Source organism: Eptatretus burgeri, chromosome 14, assembly GCF_056783735.1.
Source record: "Eptatretus burgeri isolate ZD-2024b chromosome 14, Ebu_testis_v1, whole genome shotgun sequence".
Lineage (NCBI taxonomy): Eukaryota > Metazoa > Chordata > Myxini > Myxiniformes > Myxinidae > Eptatretus > Eptatretus burgeri.
The window spans coordinates 21,040,530-21,060,529 of record NC_140974.1 but is presented as its reverse complement, the minus strand read 5'-3'; the positions used below and the strand labels follow the sequence as shown (position 1 = coordinate 21,060,529).

General features: G+C 42.0%; 1 protein-coding gene across 8 annotated transcripts in view; it reads left to right on the top strand.

Moving 5' to 3' along the window:
- Nucleotides 1–20,000, top strand: part of LOC147012760 (uncharacterized) — a 345,711-nt gene that overhangs the window by 189,739 nt on the left and 135,972 nt on the right. For 6 of the 8 annotated variants that reach the window (XM_085853918.1, XM_085853915.1, XM_085853919.1 and 3 more), the window contains 8 exons: nucleotides 2,702–2,740; nucleotides 3,733–3,786; nucleotides 4,081–4,134; nucleotides 12,207–12,314; nucleotides 12,852–12,905; nucleotides 13,005–13,058; nucleotides 13,849–13,893; nucleotides 17,155–17,208. In XM_085853918.1, coding sequence (XP_085710044.1) covers nucleotides 2,702–2,740; nucleotides 3,733–3,786; nucleotides 4,081–4,134; nucleotides 12,207–12,314; nucleotides 12,852–12,905; nucleotides 13,005–13,058; nucleotides 13,849–13,893; nucleotides 17,155–17,208 — 462 coding nt within the window. Of the gene's footprint in view, nucleotides 1–2,701; nucleotides 2,741–3,732; nucleotides 3,787–4,080; nucleotides 4,135–8,861; nucleotides 8,963–12,206; nucleotides 12,315–12,851; nucleotides 12,906–13,004; nucleotides 13,059–13,848; nucleotides 13,894–17,154; nucleotides 17,209–20,000 lie in introns of those variants that run through there. The other 2 variants (XM_085853917.1, XM_085853923.1) reach the window with 2 other exon arrangements.

The window sequence follows — 20,000 nt, the reverse complement described above, 5'->3', positions numbered from 1 at the left end:
TGGTGCACGAAACCACCATTTAGGTCTTTCTCCTTTTTGCTGCCAATGTCTGAGCTGTATCTTTGATCTGGCTGGGACCTTCAGAATGAAATTCTGCATCAACAATGGGAATAAAAAGTAAGTGGGGTTGATTTTTTTTGACCTTGACCTCATGTTAAGGTCATGACTCAATTATATACATTTCAACATTTTTTGACAAAACTCAACTAAGGCTTGCCCTATCAAAACGAAATTGCCCTCTCGAGATAGCCTGGAGTAAGCTGCATTTTAATTTAATTTACAACATACCCCTCCGAGTTAAAAGTCAGGGTCAAATGGCGGTCTAAAAAAAATAATGCATTTGTTGTCATCGCTCAATTTTGCCAATGTGGAATCTCAAAGACCACTTGGCCTTCCAAGATGTTCTTGCATCATAATAGTGTACCTGTACTGAAGTTGTGCACCTGATATTTGATTAGTGTCCTTGTCCTAACTTTTTGGATTGTGACCTCATTAAAGGCCCTGTCACACCTTGACGATTTAGCCAGCGTATGCCTGACGTATGAAAAATTTGGCTGAAACGCTGGCACACGTCGAATATGTTATGGATAAGTTTGTATACATTAAAAGCACGCTGGCATACGTCGTGGTACGCTGGCATACGTCGTAGTATGCCGAGCTGTTAGACAAATTTTCCATGGTTGAAATTTTTCAACGTATGCCAGCGTATGACTCACGTTCCGCATAACGCTGGCCATAAGTTGTAGGCACGTTACGCGATCGTTGACACACGTCGACACACGTTACTTGTAAGTTACTCATAAGTCAAAACATGTTGAGGTAATGTATAGCGTACCCGAAACGTATTTCTAACCTATGAGTAACGTGTTGTAGGCACGTTACGCGATCGTTGACACACGTCGACACATGTTACTTGTAAGTTACTCATAAGTTGAAACGCGTCAAGGTAACGGTTAGCGTCAGTGTTCCAGACTCCCTGGTTTTTATTTTATTTTATTTTTAATTTTTTTCTTCTTTTTTTTTCTTCGGTATGACGGTGATGTTGACACTTCAATTTCTAGTGCGGTTATAATATAATATAATTAATAGGCTGCCGCTCAACGCTTTAAATCATAACCGCACTAGAAATCGAAGTGTCAACATCACCGTCATACCGAAGAAAAAATAAAAACAAAAAAAACAGGGAGTCTGGAACACTGACGCTAACCATTACCTCAACGTGTTTCGACTTATGAGTAACTTACAAGTAACGTGTGTCGACGTGTGTCAACGATCGTGTAACGTGCCTACAACTTATGGCCAGCATATGCGGAATGTGTGTCATATGCTGAGTACGTCGATAAATTTTCAACATGCTCAAAATTTGTCGACGTACTCTGTGTACTATGACGTATGCCAGCGTACTATGACATATGCCAGCGTGCTCTTAACGTATAAAAAACTTACCCATAACGTATTTGACGTGTGCCAGCTTGGTTCGGCAAATTTTTCATACGTCGGCATACGCTGGCTAAAACGTCAAGGTGTGACAGCGGCTTGACACTTCGATGTCTAGTGCGGTTATGATTTGAATCGTCGAGCCGCAGCCTCTGAATAGCCTACGCCACGTGATTGTTGACGATATGCTGCCGCGCTATGCATAAGTTAGACTATCGTTGGGCATAGGTTGTGAACGCCGACAACACAATCAGCATTCGTTGGTATCAGTTATCTATATGTGATTGAAACGTTCTGTGTACGTTACTAATACGTTATGCATATGTCCAACACGTTATTATACGCTAAAAACTTAAAAAAAAAATCAATAGTTCAGTGTACGCCAGCGTTTTACATACATTTTGATACCTTGCAATATGCTGGCTAAAACTTCAAGGTGTGAGAGCCCCTTAACAAAAAATACATTTTTGATCATAACTTGAAGTTTTCCTCCGATTTTCATAATATTGAGTTTTTTCGATAGATTGGAGTATGGAACATATTTTCTTCTTTTACACTCTATCCCTAAATGTAGAAGGTCGAGATCATTTGGTGTTCCAAAAAAAATGTGGCCATCATCACTGTCTTTCTTTGCCATGATTAAATAGTGAGAGCTCAGGTGGCACTTGTAGAAATTTGTCAGGCTGATTTTTCTCCAATTGTGTTTACATGTATAATGCATGAATGGCCTAGATACAGGATATTCAGGATTGTTGACAATGCCATGACCGAACTTAATCTGTTCACCAGGTATAGTCAGTTTTCCATGAAAAGGCATTATTATAAGGAACTCTGCTGAAAGTCTGGGATGATATTAGCTGAATCCATATGTTGGACTGCCATTCGGTTCTGAATTTGACTCACTGGGTGCATCATTGATGCTTTCCCTGAGCACATTAGCACGGGTATTTGTAATTTGTTCAGGTTGCCAGTGATAACATGCTTCTTCTCTATGAAGGACACCATGGGATCTTCAATGTCCACCAACTAATGTTAGCAGACAGGATATCCAGTATGCCCATCAGATCACGCAATGATGTGTGTCACCATGAATTTCAAAATGCCAGGAGAATTGTTTATAGCTGTGAAATTGATATCATGTACGTGTAAAGTTGGGAGAGGATATGTTCCATACACTGTTGCTGTTAACAAAAGCATCAGTAGAAATACTCGAATATGTATCATGCTTACCTTGAAAATATCTGGCATGTTTCACTCACCACAGGAAATCCCTTTCTACCGAATGCTCAAGCACAATTGGCCGGTAAGTCTCGGGAGGGTCAAACTTCAAATATATACTGATTACCCTTAATGTATGGGCAGGAATGAAAATGATCCAAAGGCCTGGTTTGGCGTTCCCATCCTAACCCCATCTTATCATGCTGGGAACCCAGGCTCAAATAATATATCCCATAATTACTTGTCTGTCATCTATTAATGTCCTGCAAGTTGCATAAATGGTGCATTTATGTCTGCTGACAAATTTGTCATGCTTATGTATGCTCCTCCATGTTCAAGCTCCTCCATGACCCTCCGACCATTGCGTTTTTATAAAGGCAGTGGTTTACTCAGAAATCTTTTGAAATACCTTACATTTTTAACCTATTCTTAACTTATGATTCAGAGTGTATTTTCCATTACCTTGCATGACCCCCATTGAGATTTATATACTTGATTTACTCCCAGAACTTCCTTTGTAGCTTGCTCCTAACCTGAACATGATGTCAAACGTCACTTGAAGTAGCTTGGGCACCGCGGGATGCAAAACACACAGTAGAAGTTTATATCCTCCCAACAGATGGTCGCAAACTTCCTCACATATCCATTTCACCGATTCATTTAGGCGAGAGTTATATGGGCCAAAAAACAAATAAAGGTTTCATGCTTATGTCATTGTTTCATCCCAAATAATTTTGACAGCAAAGAAAGCCAATTTGATCGCACATTCCGTTGCCAATTATTTATTTTTTGTGTTTGCATTTACATCCTGATCTGATATCATCGGTTGTGATTCTGCAAGTTCAGTTGTTTTTTTGTAAATTCCTTTGTGGGATAGATTCCGCCGCTGGCTTCAGTGTAAACACCGGGCCATGTCGTCCACTTTAAGTCGGGGAAGTACACCGTTTGACTTTGTTCCTCTCTTGAGAGCATGTACAGTTACAACAGTCAAATCTTGTCTGCTCAAATGTCCCCAAAGTGTCAGGAGAGAAACACGGATGCCATCCAAGTTGCGAACGTACACTGTTCCCACTGTAGGTAGCGATTGGTCTGACTGGGCGTCCAGGAAGGCGTGGAGCTGCCGGCTTACCTGTGAGTTCTTACAGTCTCCACTGACAACCTCGAGCTGTGCCATTTTCAGATGTTAATGTTTTTATGTAGAGATACGAGTCGAGTTTTTGAATGACCCACTTGTTGAAAATTGTTTGATTCTTGCACTTACATGACCAGCACTGAAGCAAGACACAACAGGAACTACCATCACCATTTTGTAGGCCAAACGGAAAAGGTTTAAGGTGTTTACGTGAAACCTGACATAGATAAAGAGGAAATAGACAAACACAGCATTGTTTACCTCAATTATTAATCAATGTGTTCCTTTCTTAGGGACCGCCAGGAAATGTGGGATCACTGGGGGAAAAGGGTGAACGTGGGGTGCCGGTAAGTGCCAATCTCAAACGCAATTTACTACCAGATGGTTATGATGATAATCGTTAATACAAGAGGGGTTTGTTGAGGGTCCACATCCAGAATGACTTGAAGTGAAAAATACATAATTTGATCGCTTGGTGATGTATGCATACATCCTCATTCATATTCCATCTGTACAAATCTGCATTGCAAAGTATTAGTCCTCTAACAGTGTGAATGAAACGTTTATTTATATTCTTTTTACACAAGCACCCTTGTCTAGCATGGTCATTGACCAGGTGCCATCTTCAACAGAGTTTCAACCCTTTAACCAGAGTACCTCTCTGATGTATTGTCAGTCTGCTGCAGGAGCTAATGCTATGATCCCAGTTAGACATCAAGATTCTAACAAGGAGTCAAGATGCTACCTGATAAGAGTTCCATAACATAACAGTTCGGCAGAATACAACCTGATAGAGCTATACAATGTCCAAATCGATTCATATAAAATCACAAAAGTATCAAAGCTTTGTGATTTTGAGATTGCTTAGAAAAAGTTTGTTTATTTGTTTTTTCAAAAGCGTCATTGATATTTGACCTTGATGTGAAAGAAGATTTTTCTCCTGTCGGTTGTAAGACGCACCTTTTCTCGTGCCACTTTATTTATCTGGAATCCTTCCACAGCCTGGGTTTAATTTTAGGGAAGCTAAATTTTGACACGTGATGCTTCAAGCAAGGAGAGAGTGAGCGGATATGCCTTCAGCAATGCAAGTGGTGCTGTGAAGGTCCAGGCCCTCATCTTTTTCAAAGCATGTCACCTCACACTGCTGTGAGCAAGATTGATTACCAGGGTGAACCTGAAGTTATGGGTCACATCTGGTGCGATTTGAAAGTAGATAAAAGGTGCACTTTTAAATCAAGATGGGGTGCTTGTTGTGTTTGAGCGTTGTGAAGTTTCATCTTCCTTTTCAATTGTTAGGCACTTGTCGTCAAATTGCCCCATGACGGATGATGCTGGCCATGTAGAATGGCAACAGGATGGCCAATTGATTCCATTAGCATGTCATTTTGAAGCACACATTCAGTTGTCGATGAGTATGGCATCAACAGGTTGACGCTGGTGCATCTGGCTGTCTTGAAATATAATTATAATGTTCCCTTACAAGGAACTTCAATGTAGGAGGCAGCCATTCGGCCCATCAAGCCTGTGCAATGGTTGCCAACCTGTGCTTTTGTCTGTGCTCTATCCATTTTAAATGCTGAGTGTCAAGCAAGGAAGCAGCAGGTACCATTTTTAAAGGCTGCATTATGACTCAGCCAGGGTTTGAACCACTGACCTCCCAGACTCAGAGCAGATGCTCTAACCATTTGCCACCTTGTCTGGTTCTTTCTTGCAGGAAATTCCGATGATGAGAAGCACATGGTTTTTCAACCAATGAGAAGCTTCGTTTTAATAAGCCTCTGATAGTGGGTCTTATTAAACAGTGCCAGCATGAGTTTAATTGGTTCGGTGTGCTTGGCGTACTTGTGTCATGCAATTATCATTACAGAGACATGCCAGAAGTAAATAGACACCATGATTTTAAAATTATTTATTTATTGAACATTGTAAGTACATTTGATCCATTTTAATACATACAATAGTATTTTGTAGACATGCCATTTGCAGATTTCAACGCTTTTACTCTTACAGGCAAATAACTAATGAGTTCTGACATTTTCTCTTGTGGGATTTCTGTCCAGGCTTCCCACAAAAGGTTTAGCAATTCTGCCCATGATGTTGGTTCCTTGGACTTTTATGCACAGCTCGATCCAATATGGCCCAGAGGTGTTCAATGGGATTCATCTCAAGAGACTGACTTCACCATGGAAGTCACTTGATCCAATTTATGTGTTGCCATTCTTTGGTCTTTTTTGCAGTGTGGCATGGAGCTCCATCTTCCATGAACACCGTGTTGTTTTTGACCATCTGACCAGTGGAGAAGACAGAGAGAAGTCCATCCTCAAGGATAGAAATGTATATTGTCGGGTTGATGTTGCCAACACACTCCACAAGCTCTGACCGACCAGCACTCCAGATTGCTCTCCACACCATGACTAAAAAACCACCGTGTTTGACAGTTGGCTGCAATCGGCTTGAAGAGAACTCTTGACTGGGACGTCTCCAGACCCATTTGCATCCACTTTCAGAAAATTGAGTAAATTTGGACTCATCTGAAAAAATTACAGTTTGACAAAACTCCAAGGGTCTGTTGGCCATTTTATCAGCCCACCTCTTTCTCCTTTGAATGCTGGCTGGTCTAAGAAGAGGTTTTCTCCTAGCTGCTCTCTCATAGTAGCCCAGTTGATGAAGGTACCACATGGCAGTTCTTGAGCTAGTTTGGACCTCCTCTGCAACATCTGCTGCCTTGCAACAGGGAGTTTTCTCAATGGACCGCTTGACAGCTCAAAGACATCTTTCTGAGGGTCCAGATCGACCAGAACGGGAAGCTGTGGATTTCTTGCCTTCACTGGTGAACTGCACAATCACCCGATTGACCGTAGAAAGTGGAGTGCCAAGGTTCTGAGCGATCTGACGCTGACTGACTCCACGTTCTGATTGGCCAACAATTCGTCCTCTTTGAAAATCGGAAAGGTCGTGTGCTCCCTGGGTTTGAGGCATCGTTAATTGTCATACACGGCCCAGGAACTCATTTCTGCAAGTAAATAGTTGAAAATTAGTACAAATTGCTGAGTAGAACTTGCTTTATACTGATACAATGAAAAAATTTAAGGTGTTTATTTACTTCTGTCATGTCTCTGTAGGTATCTTCTTAAGCCTTCCACCATTCAGCAGTATTCCATGTATGGGCTTTCCCATCCACACTAAAGTCGAGCATAAACTTCAAAAGGAGGTCACAAAAGTAAGTTGGAGGAGTGCATTAGCCAATTCATGCCACAGTCTATCAGAAAAACTCAACACAGCCCACTCAACCCAGAATCCTGCTGCCAAAGATGCCTATCTACATCAGGTTGGCTGTTCTGCTTACAATTTGTGCACATCACTTTGTTTTTCAATCATATTGATCATAGAAACAGCAACAATGTTATTCATGTCAACATTTTGATGCAACATCTCAAAAGCAATTTAGAGATACTTCCTATGAGCTTCCCTCTCATCCCGCCCCTCTCAGCCCACCCCCCCATCCTGTCCCCTTCAGATTCCCCCATGCCCTGCCACATCCCATCTCCCCTCACCACCCCACCCTCTCTCTTAGCTCCTTTCCATATTCCTGCACCCTACCAACAAGGCTTTCTCCCCTGTCTCCTATTGTGTGGACCTCAAACATCCGACAGGCCTCCTCTCCAACCTGACAAATCTCTCAATCCAGGCTGCTGCTGATAAACCGGTCATCATCTGTTTAACTTAACAGAACCAACCCTTCATCCAACAAGACATCCCTGACTTCTTAGTATCTCTCTCTCTGGCTATTTTATCCTCCAATTTGATAGGCTCGAACTCTACAATGGCAGGGGAGTTGCATTTTACATCAAAAACTCCATTCCTCACTGTCCATGTAAATATCTTGCACCTCCCAACCCCTAGGAGTATCTTTGGCTGTGACTTCCTTGACACTGCCACCTCTTGTTTGTCTATGTTTTGTACCATCCTCCAAACAGTGACAACTCCATTTAGATCTTTCTCACAGACAACATGGACCAACTTTTCACCAATCATTCCAACTTTCTTTTCCTTAAACGTGGTGACTTCAATTGCCACCATGCTAATTGGCTGAGTGTTGGTATCTCTCTCACAAGCCATAGCACTTCAGCAAAGGGTAAACTTCGATGATTCCATGGGACTGACTCAATCTGTGAACTTTCTGACTTGGATTTCTCCCAATAGCAAATCCTCCCTTCTGGATTGGTGATGACTAGCCTCCCTGTAAATGTCTCCTGTTCTTTTTCCATTCTAATTGGTTCCTCTGATTATGATGTGCTTATGAGAGTCCTCATTTAACTGGGTATTCTCAGAGAAGAGTCACTTCAGCACCAGTGAGTCTGGCAGTTCACTCAAGCAGACTGGCAGGACTGTATGTAGCCATCTCTCTTCAGAACTGGTCTCCTACATCTACTGCCCTGATATTAACTCAACCTAGGAATTGTTTCACAGAAACCTGCTCTTTCTTATGCACAGATCCATCCCATCTCGTCTTCAGTTATCTTACCATACTTCCCGTGCATGGTGCACTACATCTTTCTCAACTGAATCCTGTTGAGGCAGTTGTTTGTTAAATCTGCCTTTGGAGTATGTTCCCCTTTCCTCGCTTCAAATGGCACCACAGTTGACTCTTCTTGTGAGAAGGCCAAATGCCTCAATTCTGTGTTTGCTTCCAAATATGTGTCCCTCAGTGTCAGACGTGAGATGGAGGCCCTCAATGTCAGACATGAGATCAGAGCATCTCTCTCGACACATCTCGAGCTTTTGATACAGTTTGCTTTTCCTTCCTCTTTCCAAATTTCCAGTTTTTCCTTCCAGAGTTTGCTTCTGTATCCATCTTGTCCACCCCATGCATCCTTCCCAAGCACACATTCTTCCCCACATTGCTTGTTTGTCCAAGTCTCCCTTCATTTTGTCCCTCAAACCTTCTGTTGGTATGCTTTCACGCTCTCTCTTTCGACTGTTCCCTTTGTTCTGTTATGTCCTCATCCATTCGATGTTCGAGCTCCTCCACAGGTTTCGAGTTTGTATACAAAAAAGTATTTATTAACCACAGAAAAGAAGACACAATTTGATTCTTTGATGAAAAAAGAAGAATCTGTGCTCAGCTGTCTCAAGCACACAGACATCGAGGAATGATGTCGGCCGCACATGGAGGTAGGTAAAATTGTTATCACCAACATGTGGTGACAAAGTGAATGCAGCTTGTCTCTGCGGTGGAAATGCTGTGGAAGAGGAAGAGTATGGTTTGCCTTTGAAAAGCCTGAAAAAAGGTTAAGGTAATGTAACTTTGATGTGTAAACTGAAAGTCCATGTATTCATGCATGGCCTGTTAACCCTTTCAGCCTATTATCAAGAATCACTTTGAAACAATGTTGGGGAGTTCTTTCTACTGGATTGAAAGAAGTTCCTTTTTATATTTTGTCAACCTGTATAATGTTTTGGCTCCTGAAGTAGCTGAAATGGCAGATGGTGGAAGGCTTATAAACTGACACTTGGGCTGAGAGTAACAGGCAGATAAAGGACGTACAGAGATTTAATTGAGAGTGGAGAGGTTATGGGTCGGTGGCAAGGATGGGGCATTGGATCCGTGACAGGTTTGATATGGAAGACAATGTTATATGATGGTGATACATTTCCACCTTGGAAGAATGGTAGGAAGGTGATGAGAGTATGAACTCTGACTTGCCATTGTTCAGATAAGAGAAAAGGAGAACAAGTGAAGGACTACGACTACTACCACTACTTCTATTTCGACTTCTATTGTGGTGCAATATCTTCTTTGGAGAAGGGTCAAAGATCTGCAATACTTTGTTTGCCCGGTTCGAATCCGGAGGGTCGCGTCAAAGATACTGCAATGGCGGACCGCTTTGAAGATCTCCTTGCTGGATCTGTGTCTGAAGACCACATTACCATGCAGATTGGGGGTTTCAAAGCAGCCCAGTTTCACGCCGATAGGCATCACGTGACTATATCTAATCTGAGACTGAGCAACCAAAGTCAGGTAACACAATCTTGTGATAAGCAGTGTCGATCACAGCAATTTAATTTAATAATGGGTCAATACAAACCACCAAATGAAGCAGCCACCACAGATAGAATTCAACCCCAAGATCAACTGTATTTGAAAGAAATGGTACAAGGAGGGAACAATCACAGTAGCCAGTATGTATTAAATAAACCCCTTATCCTCCAACCGGTATGCGCCCACGAACCAACGAACGAATGGCAGATCCTTAATTTACTATTTCCTTATTTGGGTCCATCAGACATGCCACAAGAGACAGACAACAGTTATTTTTGGTGATTTGGCACAAAAGTCCTTTCAAAGAGCTGCTGTGCAGTTTCATAGAAATACTTCAACGATTAGAGACATTTTCGGGATTTTGCTTGTTTGCTTGCTGGCATTGTCGACCAAGGTCATTGTCTCATCATCTATCCAATTCAGAATGTTTTCTGTGGCATGCGCCAAAGATTTGCGGTGCTTTCTCTTTGATCATTGAAAGACCAACCCAGTCCATCAATATTCCTGGTTGGCTCATCCAAAGACTGAAATCTAATGAATAGCTCAAGTTGGAATTTATTTTTTTTATCTGATAAGTAAGTTTGTCAACAGCATGTGCTGATTGAATCACCTTTGATAGTGGGGTTACTTTTGAATTTTGAATTCACATTGGTTTCCAATACCTGGTGATCTGGATTATCAAATTCTGCACTGCGTTGGACACACACACACTGCTTGCTGCAAGCAGCACTTGTTGGAAATGATATGATTAATTCCTTTTCCTTTAATACTCTCTTTGCTATCCAAGATGAATTGAAAATGTCCTGAAGTGGGAAAACAGTCCACAAACTTTCAATAATTTCATGTCAGCACTTGCCATTCTCATTTCTTTGCCCCCAAAATAATTGGGAGTCTATCAACAACATGGGGAGAATAATAAGATATGCGTTTCTGGAAAAAGGCATGGGGTCGGACCTGAAAGGGAAGGGGGAGCAAAACTTGAAAGGCAGTTGAAGGCTGCAAGGCCACCTACCTTGACTCAACCTCTGGAAGGGAGATGGGTCTGTTGGGCTTAGACTCTACCACCTATGAGTTTAATGGGTTTGGATTGAATGACTGCCTTCAAGGCTGCTCGATAGGGATGACCCACCCCTCTTGCTCAAATGGGGAACTATACTCCATGATACTTTCATATGTGTGCTCACGGCTGAGAAAGGACTTGGCTCTAATCAGTATTTTTTTTTGTTCCATCATGGAGGTTATTTATCCATTAATTTAATTAAGAATCAGAGATGTGGATAAAGCCTGAAAGTCAACAGCAACTGGTCATCCAAGAATACGTTTGACTGGCAAGGAAGTCTGACAAACCACCCAGGGTCGCTTTCTTGAGCACTCCGAGTTGCAATGTTAATTGAGCTTTTGTCAGTTTTGTGTTTGCAACTTTTTAACGATGTAAAAAGTTTGCCAGGCCTCTAATGTCTCTCAGAATATTTGTTGTTACATCCACCACCGAAGGTGGACAGAGGTTGTGTTTTCATCCTTGTTTGTTTGTCTGTGCGCAGGATATCTCAAAAAGTTATGGACAGATTCAAAGGAAATTTGGTAGGCAGGTTGAGTGTGTTGCAAGGACTAATTGATTAGATTTTGGTGAGGATCCGGATCCAAGGATTTTTAAGTGATTCATTACTATGGAGTGATTGGACCAAAAACGATATATAACATGATGTATCAAAAAGTTGTGGACACATTTGGACGAAACTTGGTGCATGAGGTGATTGTGTGACGATGAAGAATTGATTCGATTTTGGTGAAAATCCGGGTCTGGATACGAGAATTATTTCATTTTTAAAGTGAATCTTCACCGTTGAGAGATGGGTTGAAAAATTATATGTAGCATGATATCTCAAAAAGTTGTTTTTTAGTGATTACAAAACTTAATGGATGAGTTGATTAGGTCACAAGAACAAGCCGATTAGATTTTGCTTCAGGAATGGATGCAGATCCAGCCAATCAGTGGCATTCAAAACTTAAACTGTTCAACCTGGCGGAGGTATGTGCTCCACCGAGTGCCGTTCTAATTTTTGCTGTTTTTCAATGCTTTTTTTATTTGTGTTCGCTTTCATTTCTGTCTATTCTTCGCCATGTTTCCATGCCCTGACAACAATGAGATTTTCATCAGATCTCATTGGAATTATGAAGTTTCTATCAGATCTTGGGAGAAATTGTAGTATGACATTTTTCTAAGAGCAACTCTGCTCTTCTGTGGGTTTTTTTTTGTTTTTTTTCTTGTTTGTTTATTTCCTTGAAGTGCCTTTTTTTCTGACTCTATTATGCTCTCCTTCTTGCCAATAACTTCCAGAGATACCATAATTATTCGCAAACTTATCTCTCTTGTAGGGTGAGATTGGCCGACGTGGGGCAATGGGGCATCCAGGACGTCCAGGAGCAGACGGCATCCCAGGGAAAAATGAAGCCAATGGTGAAATCGGCCAACCAGGGTACCAGGTGAATCAAAACACAATGCCTTTGAACCTGTTGAAGAAAAAGAGTCAGATTGCTTATCTGTTCTGAGCTACGAAGCAACCCAGACACCTGGTCAGTGATTGAAAACATGTACATATCTTTGCCAACGATGTGTCTCAAACTAATGTGTATTTGAAATCTGACCAAACATCGTCTAACTTTGAGTTACGATCTGTACCGGGTGGTGTCGTCCAACGAAGTCATTAGCTGAACGAGAAATTGAGCCTTGACAGGCAAAGAAGCGTATTTCAGATGCAGGTGCTTTGGATGTAGATCAAATGGATTTTCAGCTTTGATTTCACGTGCATTTGCTTTCCAAGTCCCATAGATGATTTATTTTTGGAGATGAATTGCCATAAAGGTGTGAATCCATTGCACCTCCAGTAAGCTGTGAACTTGATGGTATATTTTGATTATTACAACAATATGTGATACATACAGTACTTAAGATTAGTTCAATAGGACGCCATGCTCTTTGTGCAGATGTCGATAATGTCGCATCTCTTACATCCCTTTCAGGGAAAACAAGGAGAGAGAGGCATTCGAGGACCACCTGGTGATAGGGGGAAACAGGTGTGTCTTGTTTTTTTCATTGTTAAAACTGGATAATGTCAAACTGTCCGAAAGTTCTGCAGCGTTTGGCTTTCCCCAACAATCCCCTTGACTTTTCAGGGTATCCAAGGAAAGCCAGGGCCTCCAGGGGATCTTGGCAAAAGGGGAGAAAAGGTAAGATGAAGAGGAAACATCATTATGAGTTGGCTTGGTGGGATTATTAATTAATTTTCCCCAAAACATTGCATTATTTAGAAGAGGGCTACCTATTTTTTGCATTCCCATCGAAGCACATAGCTCATGATCCTGAAAATAAATTTCAAAACACTTCTACTGTATCGATTTGTCTGTTGTCTCCTCATGCTCTTGTAATTTCGATGAGAGTGCACCTATGTCTCCTTATGACCTTGACCTACATGTGATGTACAACTAATCCATAAGCTTTGTTATTGTATCATAGTCTGCCCAATGGCATGTTCCATGCTGACAAATCAGTCTCATGGCAAGGATTACACTGGTTAGTTTGCAATTGCCTTCCCACCAGGTCGTCAGTAATTTGAAATGTGTTCAAGGTTTCAATGCCCTTCATCCATATCTTATCTGTTTCTATTGCTATTGTCGATGTGGCCATGGTATGTGTCAAAATTGCTGTTATTCAATGGATATTTTTATGTAAATTTGATTGCAGATGGGACAGAAGGCTTTACTTGGACTGTGTTCTGTATGGCTTGCATCCGGGCTTGCAAAGCAAAATCAGGTTTCAATTGGTAACAAAGGCTTGGGACAGCGATCAAACAATTTTTGCATATATGGGACCTTTGAGTGTGTTCAGGAAAGGGATGCTTTTAAATATAAAGGTAAATTATTGTGCGTGTGTGTGTGTGTGTGCGTGTGCACGCGTGCATGCGTGCGTGCGTGTATGTGTGTTGTAATGCTTTACTTTCCCATTTTCTATGACATTCAGGGACAAAAGGGCACAAGGGGCATTCAAGGGGATCCAGGAGCACTGGTGAGTGTGACTATGTTCATCCCCTTTGCGAGATCTCTCATATTTATTCCTGTATGGCATGGCACTCCTGTCCGAGAGGATGGTACAGAGGTAGCACACCTTTAAACTATCTCCTCTGGATTACATTCCTGACATGGCTATAAAACCGTGGGATTGCTGCCTCACAGGCACTGCGACGCATCAATATGTGCGCCATCCCTCGGATGGCATTAAGCTCGGTGTCCCACCTGCGAGCATGAGCTTGTGGACGTTGAAGATCCCTCTGTGTCATTCACGAAGGGTAGATGTGTTTTCGCTAACATCTTCTACAAATTCCAAATTACGGCACTTCCTCGAATGTCAGGCCTGATCGACCGTTACGTGAACTAATTGGGCCAAAAACCTTCACCAGTCAATGCCACAAGAAGGTGGAAATAATTGAGGCCATTAACGAAGTAGTATTATTAAATCATCACAATCTTCACAACCCACAAAGATTGCTCAAACTTCAAATCTCAAAGGCTTAGGTATCACTTTTTCAGCTGAAATGACTACTCAGGGATTTGCTCGGACTGAAATCAAACCTGGAATTACTGAATTACCAGACGGGAGCTGTACCTTCTAATAAAAGCCAGACATTGTCTTGAAAGATAGTATGTCTGTTTTAAGGCATAGCCTGGTGTTCAAAGGAAGAAGCAGCTTTTCCCAACCCCTCACACTCTCCGTGGTTTGCAGGTCAAAGAGACAAAATGTTATTTTATTTCTCACTGCCTCTCCAATGGCATAATTCCAAGCCAATCGAGAATAGAGGCCTGCTTCACTTAAATTTAAACTGGGCCTAAGAAGGCCTTATCGTCGCAGTATTATGCCTTTCGACTGAAATGCAACTGTGTTACAGGAGGGTGTTTTATTGTTTGAGGATTGTCAGACTTGCAAATGTATGTAAAGCATTCCTGACAACTGTCACTGTATGTTTAATTGCAAGCATCTCGGAAAGCTATTAAAAGAGGGATCATCCCCCTGGCGATATACACAGACTCCACAGAGCAGATCCTGTCGAGCATTTTCCTTTTTTAATTCTCCTGGGCAACTTTCCAGATATATTTGTGCACCACAGACAGAACAGCGTGTGCCAGACGCATCCTGTTCGTCAGAATCCAGAAATCCATTGCCTTCAAAGAACATCAGTGGAGCAGAAGTAGTACTGACCACATAATTATTTATTGATTATTATTTCTCTTGATAACTGGGAGCTCAGGTACTTTACACATGCAAACTATGATTGAGCAGTGACCTGCAATTTCTCTTGCTCACTCGTACATCATCAGGCACATGCGTTGAGTTAAGATTTGTGACAGCAACATTTCCCACCCGTGGCTTAGGCACGATGCTACTCAGCTGGTGCATTTGTCATGTTTCTTCTGATCTAGCAAGTACACCCCCTTTTATATTCTTGTACTATTATAATGCACTGCCCAGGAAGCTTCACCACATATTTTGTTTCCTGGCATGTTTCATTCTACTCCATCATGCCTCGACTTCTGCTCTTCCTTAAACTACGTTTTCTGTATTGATGTGGAATGGCATCTACGATACATATGATGTATACAGGAGGGGTGTGGGGGGGGGGAGGCCAAATTTGAAAAAAGGGAAAAACCAGGGGGAACATTTGGGTAAGGTGCTTGAGGATTATGGGGAGAAAACAGAAAGGGGACAGAAAAGTGGGGAAAATACCAGAAACAGAAAAGTTTTGAAATGAATCCAAGAGTAGAACCAGAAGACCACTACCGTTTACAAGCAGCAATGTAGTACCAATTTAAAGTTGTCCTCAAGCATTTCAGAGTCCATCACAATGATTGAACTGGCACTGTGTGTGGACCATACCAAGCAGGGTAGTAACCCTCCTCCCTGAGGTCATTAATGAGTTAGCTGGGCATTTACTTGCATCCTGATAGCAACATGATAATTTCCTGAGACCAGTTCAGTTATCAGATGCTAAATGTAATCCAAATATTTTGCACCACTGCCGACCACGACGTTTGAACCCACAACCTCTGATGCTGGATCAGTGTCCTTATAAAAGAAACAACAACATATCCATTCCCTTTTTACCCGCTTGTTGAACTGCCTTTTGGAGATGGTTCAATTGCACTCTTCCATCCAGGGCTTCAAACAGGCAGTTCACCACCATCTCATGTCATCCCCCATTCATCTCCGCAATCCTTTTGACCCCACATTAACCCCTCAACCAAACCCTCTTACTTACAGGTTATGTGTTTCCATCCCTTCCCTCTCTCTCTCTCTGCTCTCATCTTGCTTGTTCATTCCCTGACCAAATATGAACCCACTGCCCTACTGTCAGTTTGTCGCCCTTTTACTTTCCATCACCTCACTCTTCCATGAACCTCAATTTTGTCAATAAAAAAGTGGATTGATCATCCACCAAGCATTATCCTTTCTTGGTCATCCACCAGAATGTTTTTATCTTGCCAAAACGAAGTTTTTGCAAGATATGTTAGTCAGCTTGTATGTTTTTTTTTTGTTTTTTTTTGTTTGTCTGTAATCACGTATAAAAAATTCTGCAGAGCACAGTTATCATTGGAAATTTTTGTAACTTCGCATATCAGAGGCCTATAGAGGTCCCTTTCAGTGCACAAAATTTTAAAGGTCAAGGTCAAAGGTCAAGGTCACTTTGTCGCAAATCAGGGGAGTCGACGAAACCATTATTTTTTTTGAGTAATTTTGATCGGATCGTCTTCAAACTTCATGGGAATATAGTTCATGGTCTGGCGCTCAGCTGATTAATTTTTGGTGGCGATTGGCCTTGACCTTCATGGTTACTGCCTCAGGTCAAACATTTTTGACCCCAAGGTCAAATTTTCAAGTTTTAGGAACCATATCGTGTAATACCTCAAATTGAACATCTCGATGAGTGCTTTCTAGATATGTCAAGCTTGAGACATTATGACGTCATTTGGTGACGTTATGAGGCAAAAGCATATTTTTTCATGTTTACTCTGTAGAACGATTCTCATCGGAATCTCTCGTAGGCAGATATTCCTCAAGGAGTTGCTCCTGGTGGATAGCAGCTCTGTTCACCTCAGTGTAACCTTAAAGAAGTCACACGTGGTCACCTGTTGGCAAAATATGGGTCACCCTGCGGGTGACATTGGTTTTTTTTATTTTATTTGTTTGTTTGTGTGAACTGACAAAAATGGAGATCAAACTCTAAATCATACAAGTCATCAACCAGTTCAAGTCTTCTCCTTACCCTCTCTGCAGGGACCCAGAGGAATCCAAAGAAAGAAAGGCATGATTGGTGATCGGGGGCCAATGGTAAGGGCACATGCTGAGAACATTTCTAGATGTGTGTGTGTGTGTGTGTGTGTGTGTGTGTGTGTGTGTGTGTGTGTGTGTGTGTGTGTGTGTGTGTGTGTGTGTGTGTGTGTGTGTGTGTGTGTGTGTGTGTTTTTGCGCGCGCGCATGTGCATGCGTGCAAGCAAATGTACCCGTTGCTTCGCAGACATAGTGAATAGAGCAGAATGTTTGTGAACTACAACATGCTCTCATTTATTATTTGCTCGAAAGTCAGCGGACATCACCTTCATCAACCATCCTTACTGCTTTTATATGATGCGAGCAAAAATTACAACCGCTTCATTATGAAGTTCAGTCTGGGATGCTTTGGTTTGAATCTCCACTTAAAATGAGTGACATTAAACATTTTTTAAAATTTTGAATTATTCTCACTCAGATTTCAACATCGCCAGTAACACATATTATGAAGTTGTTTAAGCTTTCTTTGTATATAAGAAGAAGATAATTTGTAAAACCAGCTATCGCCGTGAGTGACATTACATCGAGAGAATTGGGGTCTTCCCCACCCCCCCCCATTTTGAACCCCCTCCCCCAGATATGATACCCAGACAGAAACCATTCTTGGGGAACCCATGGACAACATGCAAAATTTGGTTGGATTTTCTTCAGTCGTTTTTCAGTTTTTGAAGCATATATAAACAAACAAATAAACACGATTTGAGCTTTCTATATGACTAGCAAATACCACCCGTCACTTCGCAGATGGGAATACTGAGAGGAGGGAAAGAGAGGGGTGTGGGAGAGAAAGAGAGAGTAGGGAGAGTGAGGAGGTGGAGGGAGAAAGAGGGGAGAGAGCGAAGGAGGTGAGGGAGTGAGGAGGGAGAAAGAGAGAGGAGAGGTGGGGGAGCGAGGAGGAGGGAAAGTTAGGGGGTTACAGGAAGGGAAGGCAGCGAGAGGTGAGAGGAAGGGAAAGCAGACATGCGGTGGAGCATTAATTACAATCCGTACTGTCTCACCATAATACTTCTGCATATAATAACAGTGAAGATTGAAACAAAATAATGTCTGAAATCCATTTTCTACTGACCATTCGATAAATACCGCCCAGATGCATATGGAGCCAAGCGTCCGCAGACAAACACCACCCGCACATGTCCAGAGACAAACTCACATCCAGACATAAATACCGCCCGGACACTTTCAGAGACAAACACTACTCGTACACATCCAGAGCAAAGCTGTCTGGAGACAAATACTGCTCGGACATGTCCGGACACAAACTCCAGTCAGGACACGTCCAGAGACAAACTCCCGTCCAGACACAACTATCGCCCGGACACGTCCTGGGCCAAGCTGTCCGGAAACAAACACCACCCAAACACATCCAGAGACAAACACGGCCTGGACATGTCTAGAGAATCAAACTCCCATACAGACATAAATACCACCCGGACACGTTCGGAGACAAACACTGCTTGGATGAATCTGAAGCAAGCTGTCCAGAGACAAACTCCCATCCGGACATGTTCGGATATAAACTCCAATCTGGACCAACACTGCCCGGACACGTCCAGAGACAAACACCACCCAGACATAACCACCATCCGGATATGTGCAGAGAGAGGGAGGAGGGGAGAGTGAGACATGTGTGGGAGGAGGATGCTGCACTGTATTGGGAGAGTGGAGCAAAGATGAGTGGGAGGAGTGGGGGTAGGGGAATTAGCAGAGAGAATATGTTATGCTACACACACACACACACACACACACACACACACACACACACACACACACACACACACACACACACACACACACACACACACACACACACACACACACACACACACACACTAGTGCTTGGCCAATAAGGCCGATTATTATCTTCAAAAGGGGTGTTTTAATTAACCCAAACACCTAATTTTCAGTCATGCACTTCTTTGGAATTTTCTTAGTGTGCGTGCAAAGTTTCAGGCTGCGAGGTTTCATGGTTTTGGGCTTTTGGAAGACACTAACACACATCTTGACATTTATTAGTCGAGATTCAATGGCCTATTAAATCTTTTTTTCTTATGATGTTACTGATATCTTTTTGAAACATTGAACTTCTTATGTGATGTTATTACTGGTTTGTTTTGGATTTTTTTTTTATAGCATCTACCAACTTGTAATATTAACCTCAAGATAGGATTGTTTAGAAAATTTTCCTAATGTCTGCAGTGATTTGAAGCTTTGAACATATGTAAATGTGTTCCTTTTTTATATCGCAGAGTACAGTATAATTCTTCTTGCATATGGCAGCTTGGCTGCTCGGTAGCTACCATTTTGTTGGGGCACGGCTGTTAGGGTGTTTCACAAAATTTATTTTCACAAAATTTTGCCAGATCGCTTTTTGTCTTGTTCCAATTGGCATTGTAAGCATCTGTACCAAAAATGGAGTCAATTGCTGCACATTTAGGGGTGGCACACTTTTTCACAATGTTGACGTTTTTTTCTATTTTCAGGATAATGGCATCAAGAAAGAAATGTAACTTGCTCAAGAAGCCCCCTCTACCTTTCATTTTAGGAGCTCGCCTTCCCTCAAAGGAGCAAGTGCTACTCCACCTCCTCTATCATATTGAAGAGGGGAAGGCATTATCAAAGGCCACAACAGCAACAAAGGATGAAGTAAAGAAGATATGGGAGAGAGCCAGTTTACCGACAATGACGGATGCCAATCTTCGAAAAAAGATCAAGAAGCTGTATGCGGAGTACAAGAAACTAATAAAAGAGAAAAACAGAGAGACGGATGGAGCTCTTTTACGTCGTGAAAC